We start from the raw sequence: 16,712 nt of genomic DNA, 5'->3' as shown, positions 1-16,712 counted from the left end.
AATCTTGGGTTGTATCAGTCGCTCTCTATTGAGGCTTTCTAACTGTCCCAACTTGTTTCAGGAAAACACAAAAGGGCTCTGAATTGAACTCAGCCAACTTGCAGTATTCCTGACAACACACAGGAAATCTCGACCTTTCTATCAGAGTGTGTGCCGTTTCTGTTTCTTTCCATTGCCAGTTACCTGTGGCGGACTAATTGCTCACAGCGCCCATAAAGCCTGCAGAGCACAATCAGGTTGAGGGGGAATTTTATGGAACCAGCTCGTTGCCTAACGACCACGTGCAAACACATAATCATACACGCGGGAAGAAACACACACAAACGTGGGCCTTGATGTAGAAAGAGGATGTGTGCCCCTCCCTCTTGGCAATAACCTCTAATAAACAGCACTGACTCCCTCCAACACTTCACAAATACTCAACACACATGTACAACTTACACTCCCACTACAGTACAGACACACACTTACAGGCATGTGCAAACATGCACACAAATGCAAATGCAAAGATACAGGTAATAGACACACGCTGCCCACACACACACACACACAAACCTGGGGGTAGTGTGGCTGGAAGTACGCCTCCTCTCTGCATCTCCTCTCTTCATCCTCACCCCGATCCAGCTCTTTGCCCTGCTGCTCTGGGCTGCTCTGATTGGCCCTGAGGCAGCCAGGAGGGTGGGCCTCTATGTTGGTCTGATACTTCAGAGCTCCACTGGTGGAAAACACAAGGGTCAAGATAAAGTCACATCCAAGTACATATGAATGTATCCAATAGGAGTATTTTAATCTATGTTTACTACCACATTCAGAACAAATACCAGATTAAAAAAACAGAAAAGGCCACAAAGTTTGCATTGCCAAACATACTGGGATGGCAATATGTGATAGTGATATTTATGCTATAATACACTTGTTTTTAATGATAGTGTCCATTCAGCCAAACAAAATGTACAAACGCATGCAGATCATGTGTACTGGAAACTTACCTGTTGATTGTGTTTGTATGTTTTTGTGTGTTTGGCCTGAAGAGTCACCTAAATACTGACATTTGACAGGCTGTTAGCTAATATAACTCAACCACACTAAATATACACAGCAAAGGCCTGCAGGAAGAGAACAGGCATGAACAAGCAAACCCTGGATCTACAGCTGATTGGCTGTCAATGAAGGTGAGGAAAGAAATCCCTGCACCCTGATTTCCCAACTTCACTTTCATTTTCGTCAACAAGAAATGAAATGACATTGTTGAGTAAACCAGTAAAGCACTGCATGGTTTCTTGCAATGAAAGTGATGTGTGTACAAAGAGAAATTTAGACACGTCTGCAGCCATCAGAGGGAGTTTCCAGTATTTGCTGACATTCTTGTGTGAAGCAGACTTTTATCTTCTGCAGGTTGTGGGTGAGGTGGAGACAAATAAACCCACATACACATACAAACACGCACAAACACACACATAAATTCAGTACTGCCATCAGTGATTTAAGCCTCAAGACCTACCCGACCATGTGGACCATGAGGATGATGTAGAAGACAATGAAGAGGTTGTGTGTGTACCAGAAGATCTCATAGTTGGACACCCTGAAAAAAACAGTGGATACCCAGGATGTTTTAAAAGGGAGATCATGACCAAAGATCAACGTAAATGTAAAACCAACAGTGTGGTAATGTGATATAAGGAAAAAAAAGACCGAGGGACACAAAGAGAGCAGAGAAAACAAGAGAAGAAAGCGAGGTCAGAGTTTGTTCAGGACCAGACGCACAGACTCCCAGCTCAGAGCCTGAGTAAGCAGGACATCAGAGGTCTATATTAAAGGGGTCATTACACACGACGACCCCCCCATAAACACAGCAAACAGTTAACATCATCAAACCCTCTATTCATCCTCTCTGACTGAAACTTCTTTCATGTTTCTTTCTTGTTTCTATACAAGGACGTTAGCAACATGATCCATGTTAAATCAATGTATGCGTTCACCCTCGTTAGGTGCCTCAAAATCCAGTGACGCGAACCTCAGAAAATGAATTAATAGCACCTTTAGATTTGCTGGCGTCTTGGTTTATGAGTGCAATCTTTCATAGACTGATGCTGTAACTAACAAACCAATAGATTTGGCTGAAATTCCAGAGGCCCGAGTTGAATGACTGCAAAAGAAGAAACAGCTTGGGGTGTTCTTTTTTCTTTAGTGGACGAGGAGCTCACACACTTAATTCAATGAAAACACATTTTACGACTGGCTTGCATTTAAATCCCTTCAATTAATAACACGTCAGAATTAAAGCCGTGTCATTTGTACTCTGCTCGCACAGTTTCCAGTGTTTTGGACAGGTAGTAACAATGACTAGGAAACCTTTAGCTGCTCAGAAAGCGGCAAGACAGTATGAGTAAGTCAAAGGAAAATTAATCTTTGGGAAACTTTGCCAAATAAAATAAAGAAGTTAGAAAAACTAAGGATCAGTCAGACTTACTTAATGTTATTTTGATTCTCAACACTTTGCTTTTTGTCTGCTTTCTTTCTTGACATTATGACTGAAGTGAAGCATTGTAAACTTCCAGAGGTATGAAGCTATGACAATGCAGAACGTTATAAAGGTACGATGTTTAAGAATTGGCTACCTGTTGGAGGTCATTCAGACAAATAGAGGGCAGTTCACTATCATGAGACAGGGCAGGCCAGGGCTGGCTGCTTAGCATGCACATCGCACCTTAAATTGCAATATTTTATGTGAATTTTCACTTAATTGTAATCTAGCAAAATTCTGTCTCTGTGCTAATTTACTTTACAGCACTGATCCTGTTCCAACGCCCTTTGGTTCGGCTATCATCTGCTTTCATAGACAAACTGAGCAGGGGTTGTTTCCCCTGCCTTGGCCTTGAGATGTGCTTGTTACCTACCTATTTCCTCTTGCATGTAACTAAAAACCAAAAGTATGTAATGAGCACTGATGTTAAGGGGTAAAAATGCTGATGCAAAGTTGGGTAATTGACAGAAAAAACGAATAACGTTGTGAACATTAATGTGCATTAATAAAACTGGATCACTGTGACTCATTATGTGGTATTCTTCTGGTGAGCGGCAGCCTTCATCCCAGCACTCCAGCCACTTACCCAAACTCTTATCCAAAGCCTTAAGGGGTCTGAAAAGCCTCTAATCCTCTGTTCAGTTACTGAAGTAAGCAAAGAGAGCACATGCACACGCACTTCAAGTCTCACACATCTGCACGAGTTAACACACACACACACACAGAGCGGGTGACCCGCTCTGACCCCAGTAATGACAGAGCTGTGAGTGGAACACTTAGTGTGGATTTGCTCTGTAACAGACCTCCGTTAGCATGTCTCCTCATGGTTTACATGTTGCATTTCTCTCTCTCATGCACACAAGCTAAACTCAGACAGACAGACAAAGGCCAACAGACATGACACAAAGAGACACACAGAGACGCACATGCATATAATCACAAAAATGACGACGAGCACTAAGAGGACTGGCTGTCAGGCTTCAATATGGATCCCATTCATTCCAGTGAAAGATTCTCACAGTGAAGATAATACACACTACACTGACGCCCCTGAGATGATTTTACACACATAAAAACTGATTTTCCAGGATTTGAGAAACAGCTGTCTATGGGTAAGATACTGCCGCATGCAGCTTCCTCCAAACCGTATCCACCTCTCTTAATGCAGAACACATGACAAACACACAGAAGCTATGACGGTACTGATCGTGGATTATGCTTTGACTTACCGTACGCAGTAGGAGGAGGACGTGAACATCAGGAAGAGGATGAGAACCAACAGGATGCCGGTGACACCTGGGACTGAGGAGAGTCAGCCAATCAGAGAGCAGAGACAAAGTCAGTTCTAACATGCCAGGCACCTGGATGAGGGGAGGTGTTTGCTCACTGTGCTATTCCCACATAAACAAATTAACTTTAACTTAATTTTTTTACCCACAGACACACAGGGACGTGAGAGAAACAAACACAGCATGACTTCGTGCTCTGTTCTTGGTATAAATCCCCTCTAATCTGTAACACATTTACCACCTTCATTGCTACAAATGTAAAAACATACCAGCACACACATACATGCAAACACATCTGGTTTACACACAACACTGAGTAGGCCTTCTTACTTGTGGTCAAAATGATCATCTTGGGGTCCTGTGAAGAAAACACAAAAAAAACAAATAATTGTTTGCATCTGTAATCTTTATGTCTATTTTTGTGAGGGCTAATTTGAGTTTCAGATCTCACAGCTGCAGCCAGCCACGTGCTATGGAGAGAAAACTGCAGGCTTCATTCCAACCAATCGCTTTAGCAGGTGATTTCATTGCTAATTTCCTCCTCCGTACTTTAATGCATGTTAATCTCCTTGGCACATGGCTGCCCACCCGCTGTTTCACAGTGAGGACATGTTTTGGAAGGTGTAGACACTCTCCTCACTTCTTCAAAGGGGTTAGTGAGGGTTAAGGCTTGAAGGTTGAAGGTTAGAGTTAGGTTGAGGTTGAAGGCACCAGAATGCTTCAAGCTAAATGCTTGTAGGATCACCTAACAGGATCTGAACCCGAATCCCCTGCAGCTTTCCAGCTTCAACACAGGAGGACCATTTTTGTACATTTCTGAAACAGACAGTCTAGCACACATGTCCACTTTAAGCAGCGATTGGCCAGGTGTGCAGCAGAGACACTCTTTCATTCTTCACACAACTACTCAATGGAGTGAAACACCATGAATCCCTTTGGGGAGATTGTCTAGAGTTATAACCATTTTTACAGCTCATCGCATCTCGACTTTTCACCCTGCCTTCAAGTGTTGTCATCAGCAGAAACTATTGCTTTCAGATGTGCTCACACGACGTGTTTCAGGCATATCTTGGCCTCAAGGTTGAGGTAAGATTTGTGGTTAATCCATGTCCTTGTGATGATTGATGTTAGGGGCCACGTATTGCGTCATGTCAATGTGTGTCCTCACAAGTATAAAGCACAAAGGAGCGTGTGTTTGCGTCTCACCTCTCCTCTGTAGCGAGCCAAATTGAGAGCAGGGAAGTCGTCTGAGTAGCTTACACTGAAGTTTACGACGTTCACCAGGTGGGCAGACACGTGCACCACTGCAGAACAGAAAATGTTGCACAATGCTGATTTGAAACACACATTTTTTGTGCACAGACACCAGACGGAGTACATCTACTAAACTTCAAACACACACAAACTTAATTAGAAAGGTCAAAATGAACTGCTAACGGACACCCGTACAAACATCTCTTTGTCTGCTCAGCAGAAAATCAGCAAAACATCCCCCTGACTTACTGGCACGCACACGCATACACACATACACTCCTCCCTGACATCATGGACTAACCACGCAGCCCTTCGACAGCTGATGGAATTAGAGGGTGTAATCATGAGACACAAGGGTCCTTTTTTTCTCACTCACATCCTTTCTCACTCCCACTGCTTCCCACCCCTCTCTCTCTCTCTCTCCTTTGTCTATGTCTCTCACCCATTCCTGCTGACTCTGTCTTCATTGTCATTTGTTCTCTCAGAACTTTGGAACTCTGCTATTAGAACATGAGAGCTTCGCCTCAAGGGAAGAAATATCTGTGTGTGTGTGTGTGTGTGTGTGTGTGTGTGTGTGTGTGTGTGTGTGTGTGTGTGTGTGTGGTGTTGAAAAGTTAATGGTAATGATCATGAAAGGAGGCTTAACCTTACAAATGATGTAATAGAGGACAACAGATACCAGCTCTTGCAGCTCTTTTATTAACAACATCGTTCTATTGGTTCTATGATTGGCGATGTTGGTTTGTCAGTCAGCACGCCATTAGGTCTAGACTGAAATATCTCAACAACTACTGCATAGGTATGAAATGTTTTTACACTCATGATCCCCAGAGGATGAATCCTACTGACTTATAGCACCACCATCAGCTGACATTTTTGGTTTTAAGTGATATGTCTGCAACTATGACAACTTTGGCACAGATATCCATGTTGCCCAGAGGATGAAACCTAATTACTTTGGGTGTGTACCAAATGTTAGCATGCTAACACACTACACTAAGATGGTAATCGTGGTAAACACCATAAGCACCATATTTTAATTCAGATGTCTCTGGTGAAAGGTAAAGCCTTTAAAGCCTGCAAAAATCTGCTTGTTATAGGCAGACAGTCTCTACAGGCCTCACTGGTATATCCCAACATTCACCAGTCATAATGCTACTGGTCAACAGAGCAGGAGCTCTACAAAACGACTGGATCACCACAAAAGCCCACAGTATGTGGTTATATGTAGGTGGCGAGTGGTGAGAAAAGGAGAGTCACGTGTTACTGGACTGATATGAAGCCAGGCATCTCAGATGTGACTGAAAAAGAGGAAAAAGCAGACACACAGCTGCTAGAGGCTCCCATGATGTCATGAGAGACGACTCAGAAGAGCGCACACACACACACACACACACACACACACACACACACACACACACACACACACACACACACACAAAACTAGACAGCAAATACACACATGACCAGCTGGACGGACATCACAGCTGGTACGCCAGGAATGCTGAGCCAGGCCCGATCCATTTATCCACACTTCGCGCGCACACACAAACACACACAGAGTGATACACAAAGAAGACATATGAGCTGTGGTGATAAGAGAGTTTTTACCAGAGAAGATACAGATGGCAACTCCACAGGCCACATGAAAGGTCTTGCTCTTGTCCAGCAGTCTGCGAGTCTTTCTGCTCGATACCTGCATGAGTGTGCATGTTGTAACGCGGACAAAAGTGTTATCTGCGTGGCTGGGGATCGTTAGCAATAAGGCATTAAAATAGTTTTCTTGAATTCCTACATCAAATCACTCATTTAGCCCATGGAGAACAGTGCATTTCAGCCGTTCATTTCCAATTTAACATCAGGTTCACATGAAAAATACTAACAAGAATGCCATCATGGTTTCTTTTTAACAAACCTCAGATTAATTTGTCAGAAATTGTACAATTTTACATCTGGTATAAGGAAAAACTCAATTCAAAAAACCCCTTCTCCATCTATAATGGCCTTGTGAATTCTTATTTTGAAGAATTAATAAATAACTTACAGCTGTAGACATTTTGAATTTAATAACAATTTGTTGTTTCAAATTAAAATAGCAGATTCAAACCCTCATTTCTCTTTTACTGTGCTCCACAGAGGTTAATCACCACTGAAACCAATATGACATTCAAATGGAAGTAATGGGAAGTAGCTGACAAATCCAACCCTGCTGATCACTCTGTTCTTCTTCCCATCCATCTCTCTTTCCCTCCTCCCTCCTTCCTCACTCCTCTCCCCTCTTTCCTTCTTACCGTGTGCGTTCCTCGGACAAAGGTGAGCAGGGAGCGACACATGGGCAACAGCACCAAGCTGCAGTTCAGGTTCAGCACGGATGCAGACGCCCTGCTGATGCACAGCCCCAGCTGCGAAAGACACACACACACACACGTACACACACACACACACACACACACACACACACACAGTGTTAGCAGGTTGCTGAAATTAGGTGACTCTGCAGATGTAAAGGGTCTGGTGGATTAAGATACACACTTTTGAGCTGTTCCTATTTGGATTCGGACAATTCAGTGTGTGCACTGAGAGTCTGAGGCGTGACTTCCTGCCACACAGGGTTAGTTAAAACCATCTTTGTCCTTCTCAGTATGGAGAATTGTTCTCCTTTAGGCATTTTTCTGCTGAGGCTTTGCACATTAGTTAGGATTAGGCACATAAAGATTTAATTGGTAATTGTTTACAATGTAATTCAAAATATTCTTTGAAATCAAAAATGACTGAGGTCAATCTGTCTTATGTGATAATCAATAAGAGAAATACTGCCTCGTGATTGTTTGTGTCTGCCAACCAGTCATCCATCACCACAGTTTCAAGCTGAACACCCAAGATTAGTGTCACAAATTCAGTATCTGACAAAATGTGAAATATGACCGCAATCTGTCCTTCTGTTCCTGAGTTATGGTGTTGAATAAAGGCCAGAAAGGGTTTTAGCTGAACATTATGATGTCAAAGGGAAGCTGACCTTTGACTTTTTGGATACAAAATGCCATCACTTCATCATTTTATCCTATGAGACATCTGTCTGAAATTTTGTCATAATTAGTGTATGAATTCTCAAGTTGTGGTCAAAACTTATGCGTTTGGTGTGGTCACAGTGACTTCTGACCACAAAAATCTGGTACATTCAGTTCATTCTTGAGTCCAAGTGAACACTTGTGTGAATTTGAAGGCAAGGCGTTCCTGACATTCACAAGTATGGGACGGACAGACAACCCAAAAGCATAATGCTTCCAGCCACAGCTGTCCCCAACACAGAGGCTTCAAATGTAAGTTAGAAATTAATGGATTTTTTTTTTGTTGTTGTTGCCTCATACACAAGCAACTTTCTGCTGTTGAGTGCAATTAAGTTGTGAGCAAAGATAGATTTTTCCTCCTCCAACAAACCAGGGATTTTCAGTCTGACACTATGAGCTTCCCCTGGGATGTTCGAGTTTTTGGTCTCAATTAATCACAGGTTTTCAACACACGGCATACACAAATCACTGTTAAAAGTATATAAGCTGTTTCGCAGTTCCTTTTTGCAATATCCATGGATGTACAGACAACTACAACTGAATTACTTTGAAGAAAAGTCAGCAGACTGAACTTCCTGTTGTATTTGAACACCAGCATTATCTGTCCCTTTCACCTCACAGTGTATCTTTGCCTCACGTTTCCCCCTAACTGTCACCTGCCTTTGACCAGTGAACGACCAAGTCCTCCTGTCCATCCAATCCAGGCTACTCTGGTTTGAGTCGTACTTCACAGTCCAAGCACTGAAAGTGTCATTTCAAGGAGAGGAGTCCAAGCATCAGTTTCTTTCCACTGGGGTACCACAAGGATCTGTGTTTGGTCCCCTACACTTCTCAACATACACCACCTCCTTTGGTCCAATTTTTCTCTCACATGGGTTTTGTTGCCATCGCTATTATGATGATGATGATATTCAGCTCTATCTGTCCCTCCTGCCAGATGACTCCCACAGAGCACAGTAAAATATCTGCAAATGGTCCACAACGCAGCAACATGTCTGGTCTTTGACCAGCCAAAATGAGCTTGTTCATTACTCCCCACTGGATCCATGTTGCTTCTTGAATTAAATTAAGTTTGACTCACTAATGCTTGCCCACTGACTGGCCTCAGGCCACTGGGCACTAACTTACCTGAATTCCCTCATTCAGGTTTATGAGCCTACTCGTTCACTGCAATCTGCAAATGAACAAAGAATAGTTCTACCGTCACTTCGAGGCATGAAATCTGAATTCAGACTCCTCCTGTGTGGTCCCTCGGTGGTGGAACGAGTTACCGAACTTGATTGCGTCAGCAGAATCTCTTTATGTCTTCAAATAACTACCTCCTCTAAGACTACTTGCTCGTCTATACTGTCTCTCTATCTCTTGATCCCTCTCTCGCTCCTTTGCGAGGCACTTACAGTATATGCTACTTCATGCACAATGCAATCCTAGTGGCACTTGTGTCAGGTGAAACGTGGAACTCAGTATTGAGGCACTTATTATCTCAGGCATTTTCCCTGATCTACTGTGGCATGGATTGGATCTCATTTGTAAATTGCTTTGGACCAAAGCGTCTGCCAAAAGACTTAACGTAAACGATCCATTTCTGCTACATCTCAGAACACCCTGTCTGGCTGAGGCAGCACCTGACGCCAGGATGAAAAGAGTGCAGTTTACCTCAAGTGACACAGGAGGGATGTCTGCTGTGTAATCTGGCTTTACGCATCTCAAGCTGCAGCTCAATAATCAAAGCTGTTTCATGCGGAAACAATGGATGTACTTTGGGGTCTACTACACTCAGCCTCTGTGAGCACCGCTGGTGCCGTCTCTTCTGATTATCCCGAAGAAACTGAAACAACTAATGTGAGAGATGAAGGTGTGTGAGTGTGTAGATCTCAGACAGACAGACAGACAGACAGACAGACAGACAGACAGACAGACAGACAGACAGACAGACAGACAGACAGATCATGTGCGAAACTGCTGTCCAACATTTTAAGAGATACCCAAAATCTTTTCAGCATTACATGTTTAGACTGAAAAGGTGGCTGTTTCAATATGTTTGTTATATTTGTTGCTTCACAAAGAATGTCTAAAGTTAAGATAATTTCTACACAATCAACATCTCCCTTATCCACCATTATAATTGCTTTTTAAACAGTGATTACACAATTAATATTCTTATTTCAGCATTTTTTACATCATGGATGGCCCTCTCTAACTGTTTCTGTCTGCTGTTTGGAACCAAAACAGCAAAGTTTAATGTCACATTGTCATTTAATATGTTTTTATTAGAACCAAAAAAAAGATTCACCACTTCAATCTGGAGGTTAGTTAAAACATATACGATGAACAAACACGCTGCCAGCAGTAACCTAATTAAGTGAGAATCTACATATAGCGTGTCAAAGTTAACACGAGGTTAATTCTGATACCTTTACCCTTTACAAAGTTCCCACTCACATTCATTCAAGACGGCTTCCCACGGAAAAGCAGCTGACGGCAAAACCACAAGCAGGAGATCTGATATCCTGCTTTCTGTACATCCCCAATGCCCCGAACAACCAAAACACACACACACACCCAAATACAAGCACATGCACAGAACCATACAGGTGAATAAGATGAGGTGCTTTTGAAGTTAAATCTGATTTCCCTTCAGTCGTATTAGTTTCAAAATACACCTCAGTCTTGCATGTGCACACACGCAAGTGCGCTCACACACGTGCAGATGTACACACACAAGCCTACATAAACTTAAGCCCTCTGGTAAGACATTCAGTCAAAGCCAGCGGCGTGCCCACACTTGCCCCTCTCTCCATTGTGCCTCCCACTGTACAGGCTGTGCATGAACAGCTCACACAAGCTGCCACATCTTATTTTTCCTCCTATTTCACACGACTTTCAATCAACTTTTATACTGTATTTCACTGACCCAATATGCTTTGAAGCTGTCATTTCCAAATACTCATAATGCATTATATTCACTAAATCCTTAAATAATTTACATGTCTTTGTAAGCCCATAACATGTTCCAAATAAAAGCTTCTTGTACGATGTATAAATACAATTTGATATTTTTCGTCTCTGCTGCTGCAATAAAAACTTCAGACAGTGTTTGCTCTAAAATCTGTGCACATGGTGGTTGCTGACTGATTGCATGTATCTACTGAGTCCTGATGAGTCAGGAGCCTGTGTACCACTGTTATCAACGTTCTGTATATGAGCTGATAACACGTTTTTTCTGCAGTCAAAACACACATAAGAATACAAACAGAGAGTAAACTGAAAACTGTATCACTGCTTGCATGAAGCAACTAATAATCAACACCACTAGAATGAACTAAATGTTTGAGCAAAAGAATTGTTCACCTTAAATGACCCGAGGTCTAACAGCAACCAGTAAGGAGCCAGCTCCAGAAACACAAGTCTTGAACATTAGCGAGCAAATAGCTGGTGGAAACACACACCCACAAATCGAAACTCAAGTCTTCACCCCCAAATTTAATGGTTTATGTGGAAGGTGAGTCCTCACAATGTGACTATGTAAACAGATTTATGTCCACACACATCCAGAAACACAGGCATGTGCGCACATACGCACACACACACAGACAAAGATGCAAAAACATGAACTTGTGACAACAATTAGACCCACACTCACATGAGTCAACAATCACCAAAATCAAATTCCTGATTCTGTGTGTGTATGTGTGTCACTAGGTGCCAAGGCTCATGTCACTATTGGCTGGCACAGAGTGGCCAACCTGTGAGCACATACACACACACACACACACATACACTGACGGCTAATTGCTGTGACAGAATTTAAAGTCACAACTCATTAAACCTGCACGTGACAGTCGACCATCCATCACAAAGCCTGCTCCTGTGATATAAATAGATGTTTCTGGAGCCAGAAGCAGCAGATTTCTTCAAAAACATACATACGGTCTGATTGCTCTCATCTGTACAGTCACTAGAAGGTCTCACATGACTAATTTTGGGGTCAATGTATGCATGTATTAGGATGCAACCAGCAAAAATCTAGTGAATCTTGAATATTTTCTCTCCATGACTGAGTGCTTTCATGTTCTCTATCTTTCCTCCTGAAAAACAGCTTTTAAAGAAGCTGCAGGATGCTGTTCATCGATTTCCCTCCGTCTGAACAGTTTCTGTCAACAATTAGACTCCAGACAAATCTCTTTGTACACAATCATATCTCACAAGCATGGATACGCTGATGAGTCGCCTGGCACACACACGCACTCAGTAAGCAGAGCTCTGATCAAGGAGAGTGAGTGATAACACCTGTGTGAGTGGACCACGAGTGTGTCGGAGCTTTAAGAAGTCCAAAAAATGACATACCACCTGACAAATAATACTGTGTCTAAAATCACTCACTCACAAACACCCATCAAAGACATTCAGTGGTTTACTCAGCAGCTGGTGGTAAATTGAGATTTCGGACACTCGTGACGCATCATCATTTGTCATTACGAACTGAATTTTTGATCGCACTGTGGGACGTTTAGCAAAAAGTGGCGTGTGCAGACACTCAAATAAATGGATTAAATATAGTATCTATTTGGGAGAAGGGAGTGATTTCAGGTCTTTTTCACAGCAGAAATTTTGACTTTTCATTGCAGAAAAGGTACAAAAAACATTAAGGATGGCTCTCTGGTGTAACAGTGAGTGCGCATGAACGATACCAGGACACTGAAACCGAGGCATCATTTTTTAATTCAGCACGACAGTCCCTGAAGTCAACAAATACGAACACTTCTTTTCCTTTAACACTGTAGTGGCATATCATAAGCAACTTTTAAAGATGACTTTTTGTCTTTCTCAAGTGATCGTAATTGAAAGCAGAAATGTTTTAGTCAATTTATTATAAAAAACTTAAATAAGTTAGATGTAGTTGCTGAACTTACACTAATCCACTTGGAAGTGACAGCAGATTACAAATATAGAGTTTAAATTTTGGTGGCAGGGCAAATTTGTACATCATATCATGTCTATTATACTATTTAGGAGTTCAGTTGGAAATTAAGCAATGAGACACAGAGGGAAAATCCAGAGCGCAGTGTGTAAATGTGTCAGGTCTCACCCCAAGCATCTTGTAGAGGTAGTGATACTGCTGTCCGGTGGAGTACAGCAGGAAGGTCCTCATGAACAGCCAGGTGTTCGCTCCCAGCCACAGCATCTGCACAAGCACAGGGTGGACAGTATGCCACAGTATGTTCGTTATCAGGTCATTGCCAACAAATAAAATGAAATAAAAACAGCATCTCTACTGTTCCTGCTGGGCTAAAGGTGGTTAACTCCCCCTAAATAAGCATTTCCTGTGCTTTTGCATTTCATGTTACACTGATCTTAGAACAAAATGTAAATCCTTGGCATGCAGTCATTGTCATAGTCTGTATGCATGCAGCATATGAACTCCAACCAGCTCACAGCTGAGCTCTGACACTGTTGAGATTCTGCTGAGCAGCTGACCAACACTCAATGTGCCATCGTGAACAGTATATTCAAGTTGTCTTGGGTTTAAAAATGGTGTTCAAAGATTCACAAGCAAAACAAACAAATCCATTGACAGCCTACGACGGGAGAGAGACGCCGAACAGCTTTCTAAAATCTCCTGACAAAAGTTTCCCCACCAGGACCAAATGCTTTCCTCCCTCGTTGACGACCCAGCTCCGCACCGACACAACCATGATGCCTTCAATGACCCGGCAGCTGGCCAAACTTTTCAGCAAAAGCGTCGGTGTGGCGAAGAGGTGAAGGCTCGTCCTCCGTGCAGCTCTGTCTCTGCCTGTCTGTCTGCCTGTGTGCAGCGTCCGCAGACCGGCCGGTGTCTGCTCCGTCCTCCCTGCACTCCTCCGCTACGCCGCTCCTGTCTGCTCTGAGCGCATTTGGACTTTTCATCCCCCCACAAGTCTCCGCGGTGAAGAGCTCCGTCTGAAACACGGACGCATCTCTCCCTGTCTCCTCCTGCCAGTTCAGCTTACCTCGCGTTAAGCGAGCAGCCAAAACATCTTGAGGGCAAATGACGCTGAGGCGAATAAAGTTCAGCAACAAACAGACAGGAGAACAATAAGCATCGCTCCACCGCTGCGCGCTGCTCCTCTCTGCCACCAGAGGGCGCCGCAGCCCGTTGTGTCCCCATGAAACGCGCTCATAACCATCGATGACTTTCATAAAGATAGCAACTGTTACAAGGGACCCTTTATAAAGGGGTTAAAAGCGCTATTAATGTTTAATAAATAGACGTTATTTATTGATCAATGCTTTGTAGATCTGTTAAAAGTTATTATTAAGAACAACTTTTTAGGTTAAAATCCCTTTGACAGCTGAGACCATTTGACCATTAGCTCTAGTTTGAGGCTAGATACGATTTGGAGCAAAATCCATTTATTTATCATCTTATCAACACTTTTGTTTACTGGTTTAATTGTTGAAATCCTTTGTCAATGACTTATTGGTGTATATAACTGCAGATTTGATGGCATATTAGGAGGAGAGAGACCAATGAACATTTATTAACAGATTGCCAACATTAATAACTGCCTTATTAAAGAAGATTTTCACAACCTGCTAATCCAAAATGTGTTTAAAACTGATCCATAGAGAATTACCAAATTATTTAATTGCCATTAATTATTGTATAAACCCATTATAAAGGATGCTTCATTAGAAGCTGGTATTAAAGTGGTAAAGGTAGCATAATACATGCTTCAAAGGTGATTGCTCTTCTTTATATTTCTGACATATGTGTTATTGATGTTATAAGTCTGTTGAGTGATCTGATCGTTTGGGAAAATGAGACACTTAACAGTTAAGTGTCTCATTTTCCCAAAGTTAAGTCTTAACTGCAAATTCAAGCATCTCTTTGGGCTTCCAGCGCCACCTTCTGTCATTAGTTAGAAATGCAGCCAAAGCAATGCGTGAAAGAAGATTTCTGGACCACAGATTGATCTGAAATGAAGGACATTAGAAACAGATGTACATACTGGAGAAAAAATAAATAAATAAATAAAATAAAGTAGTATATGAATCCTCTGTCCTCTGTTCAAATAAGTCAAGACATCTGGTACATTACAAAACCATGTGCATTCACCTGCGTTCACAACAAACTCTTATGCACTTTTAATCTGGAGTTCTTTTTCATGGTTTAAGTCACTAACAACTAATATCAATTTTAAGTTGTTTTGGAGATTTGATCATATTACATGATCCATATCATATCATATGAACCTTTGGGGTGAGATTGTTTGATCAGATTTGATTCCAGCTTCCAGTTTGGGGAAGGCTCTCACGCCCAAAGGTCCAAAAAAAAAAAAAAAAAGGATTTACTGAGTTTGGTTTGGAAGAACCTGACTGGCCTGTACAGAGCTATAACCTCAATCCCATCATATATCTTTTAGAAAAAGTCGACCACCCAACATCAGCGGTGAATACTCCTCATGCTGAATGGTAGCAAATCCCTGCAGCCACGCTCCTAGAGCTTGTGGAGTCTTCTCTCAGAAGTGGAGGCTGTTACTTCGGCATATTAGTGCCCATAGTTTTAAACTAAATGTTCAACAATCACATATAGGTGTTGTCTGTAGTGTGCAAAGATGGTGCAAAATATGGAGGAAAAAAGTGATGTCAGATCATCATCCTGCTTGTTATTTGGTTTAAACATGTAGCCATAACAGAATAATACTCTGAGAGTAGCATGTGTCCCTTCACTGGTAATACTTGTCATTGATAGCCCCATCCAGCAGGGAGCAGACTCAGATCAGGATTGTGTTACCTCTGCTGGACAGATTTTGTGTTTCAGGTGTGTGATGCTCTGTACTTCTGTTTTATAAGCAGCGACTGTAAGAGGATCTGCGCAGACCCCCCAGTTAAGGTCAAAGAGTGAAGATAGATGAGTTGTTTTTGTGGAACTCTTTTGAATAGAATTACACTTTACTCCAGCTGTCTTCTACATTGCTATATTTCTCAATGAGTTAATTATTCTCTTGTCTGTAACAAAGGCTGAATAAACCAAGAACGAGAGATTGTCATACTGTGTAACGCTTGAATACACTTTCAGTCACACAGATGACTTTAAATGCCACACTGTATTAGTCTGTTGTTACATTTTATCATCGTCATGGTACTTTGATCGTGTAAAACCAATCAAACCTAGCACTGGTTTCAGGAGAATTTACCCAAACACGCACAAATTAAATGAAAATCACCCTCCCCATGAAGGCTGCTGGTTTAACTGGTTTTCTGTTGAGATAAACTGTGTTGAGGATGAGGCAGAGCTGTGGTCTGTGTCCTCCCCACATTCCTGAGTGCAGAGAGCCTCCTCCCCGCTTCACGCTCCAGCCCACCGCATGAAAGAGCCGTCCTCCACCCTCCACAGCTGTTCACAGAACCAGGAGGGGGTCGAGCACAACCAGGGCCCGCATGTCTTATAGTGTGGGAAAATTTGTCTGTCTATTTATAGCAATACTACACACCAGTGTTGTAACTTGAATTTGGTTCTGAACGTAAACTGAGCTGAAAGTGAAGCGAAGCAAGCTTTATTAAACTCATTCATTCTGTACTAATACACCGTCT

General features: G+C 42.3%; 1 protein-coding gene across 1 annotated transcript in view; it reads right to left on the bottom strand.

Annotated features, from left to right (window-relative positions):
• The window catches only part of LOC139336473 (NADPH oxidase 4), a 25,560-nt gene extending 11,661 nt beyond the window's left edge, over positions 1-13,899 (bottom strand). Inside the window, exons 1-9 of the mRNA XM_070970604.1 lie at positions 13,775-13,899; positions 13,225-13,320; positions 7,359-7,469; positions 6,679-6,763; positions 5,020-5,117; positions 4,144-4,171; positions 3,754-3,826; positions 1,502-1,582; positions 556-715 (exon numbers count right to left, since the gene is read on the bottom strand). Coding sequence (XP_070826705.1) covers positions 556-715; positions 1,502-1,582; positions 3,754-3,826; positions 4,144-4,171; positions 5,020-5,117; positions 6,679-6,763; positions 7,359-7,469; positions 13,225-13,320; positions 13,775-13,831 — 789 coding nt within the window. The 5' untranslated portion in view covers positions 13,832-13,899. The remainder of the gene's footprint in view (positions 1-555; positions 716-1,501; positions 1,583-3,753; positions 3,827-4,143; positions 4,172-5,019; positions 5,118-6,678; positions 6,764-7,358; positions 7,470-13,224; positions 13,321-13,774) is intronic.
• Between the last annotated feature and the right edge of the window lie 2,813 nt (positions 13,900-16,712).

Source organism: Chaetodon trifascialis, chromosome 9 (genome assembly GCF_039877785.1).
Source record: "Chaetodon trifascialis isolate fChaTrf1 chromosome 9, fChaTrf1.hap1, whole genome shotgun sequence".
Classification (NCBI taxonomy): Eukaryota; Metazoa; Chordata; class Actinopteri; order Chaetodontiformes; family Chaetodontidae; genus Chaetodon; species Chaetodon trifascialis.
This window is presented reverse-complemented; position numbering and strand designations above follow the sequence as displayed.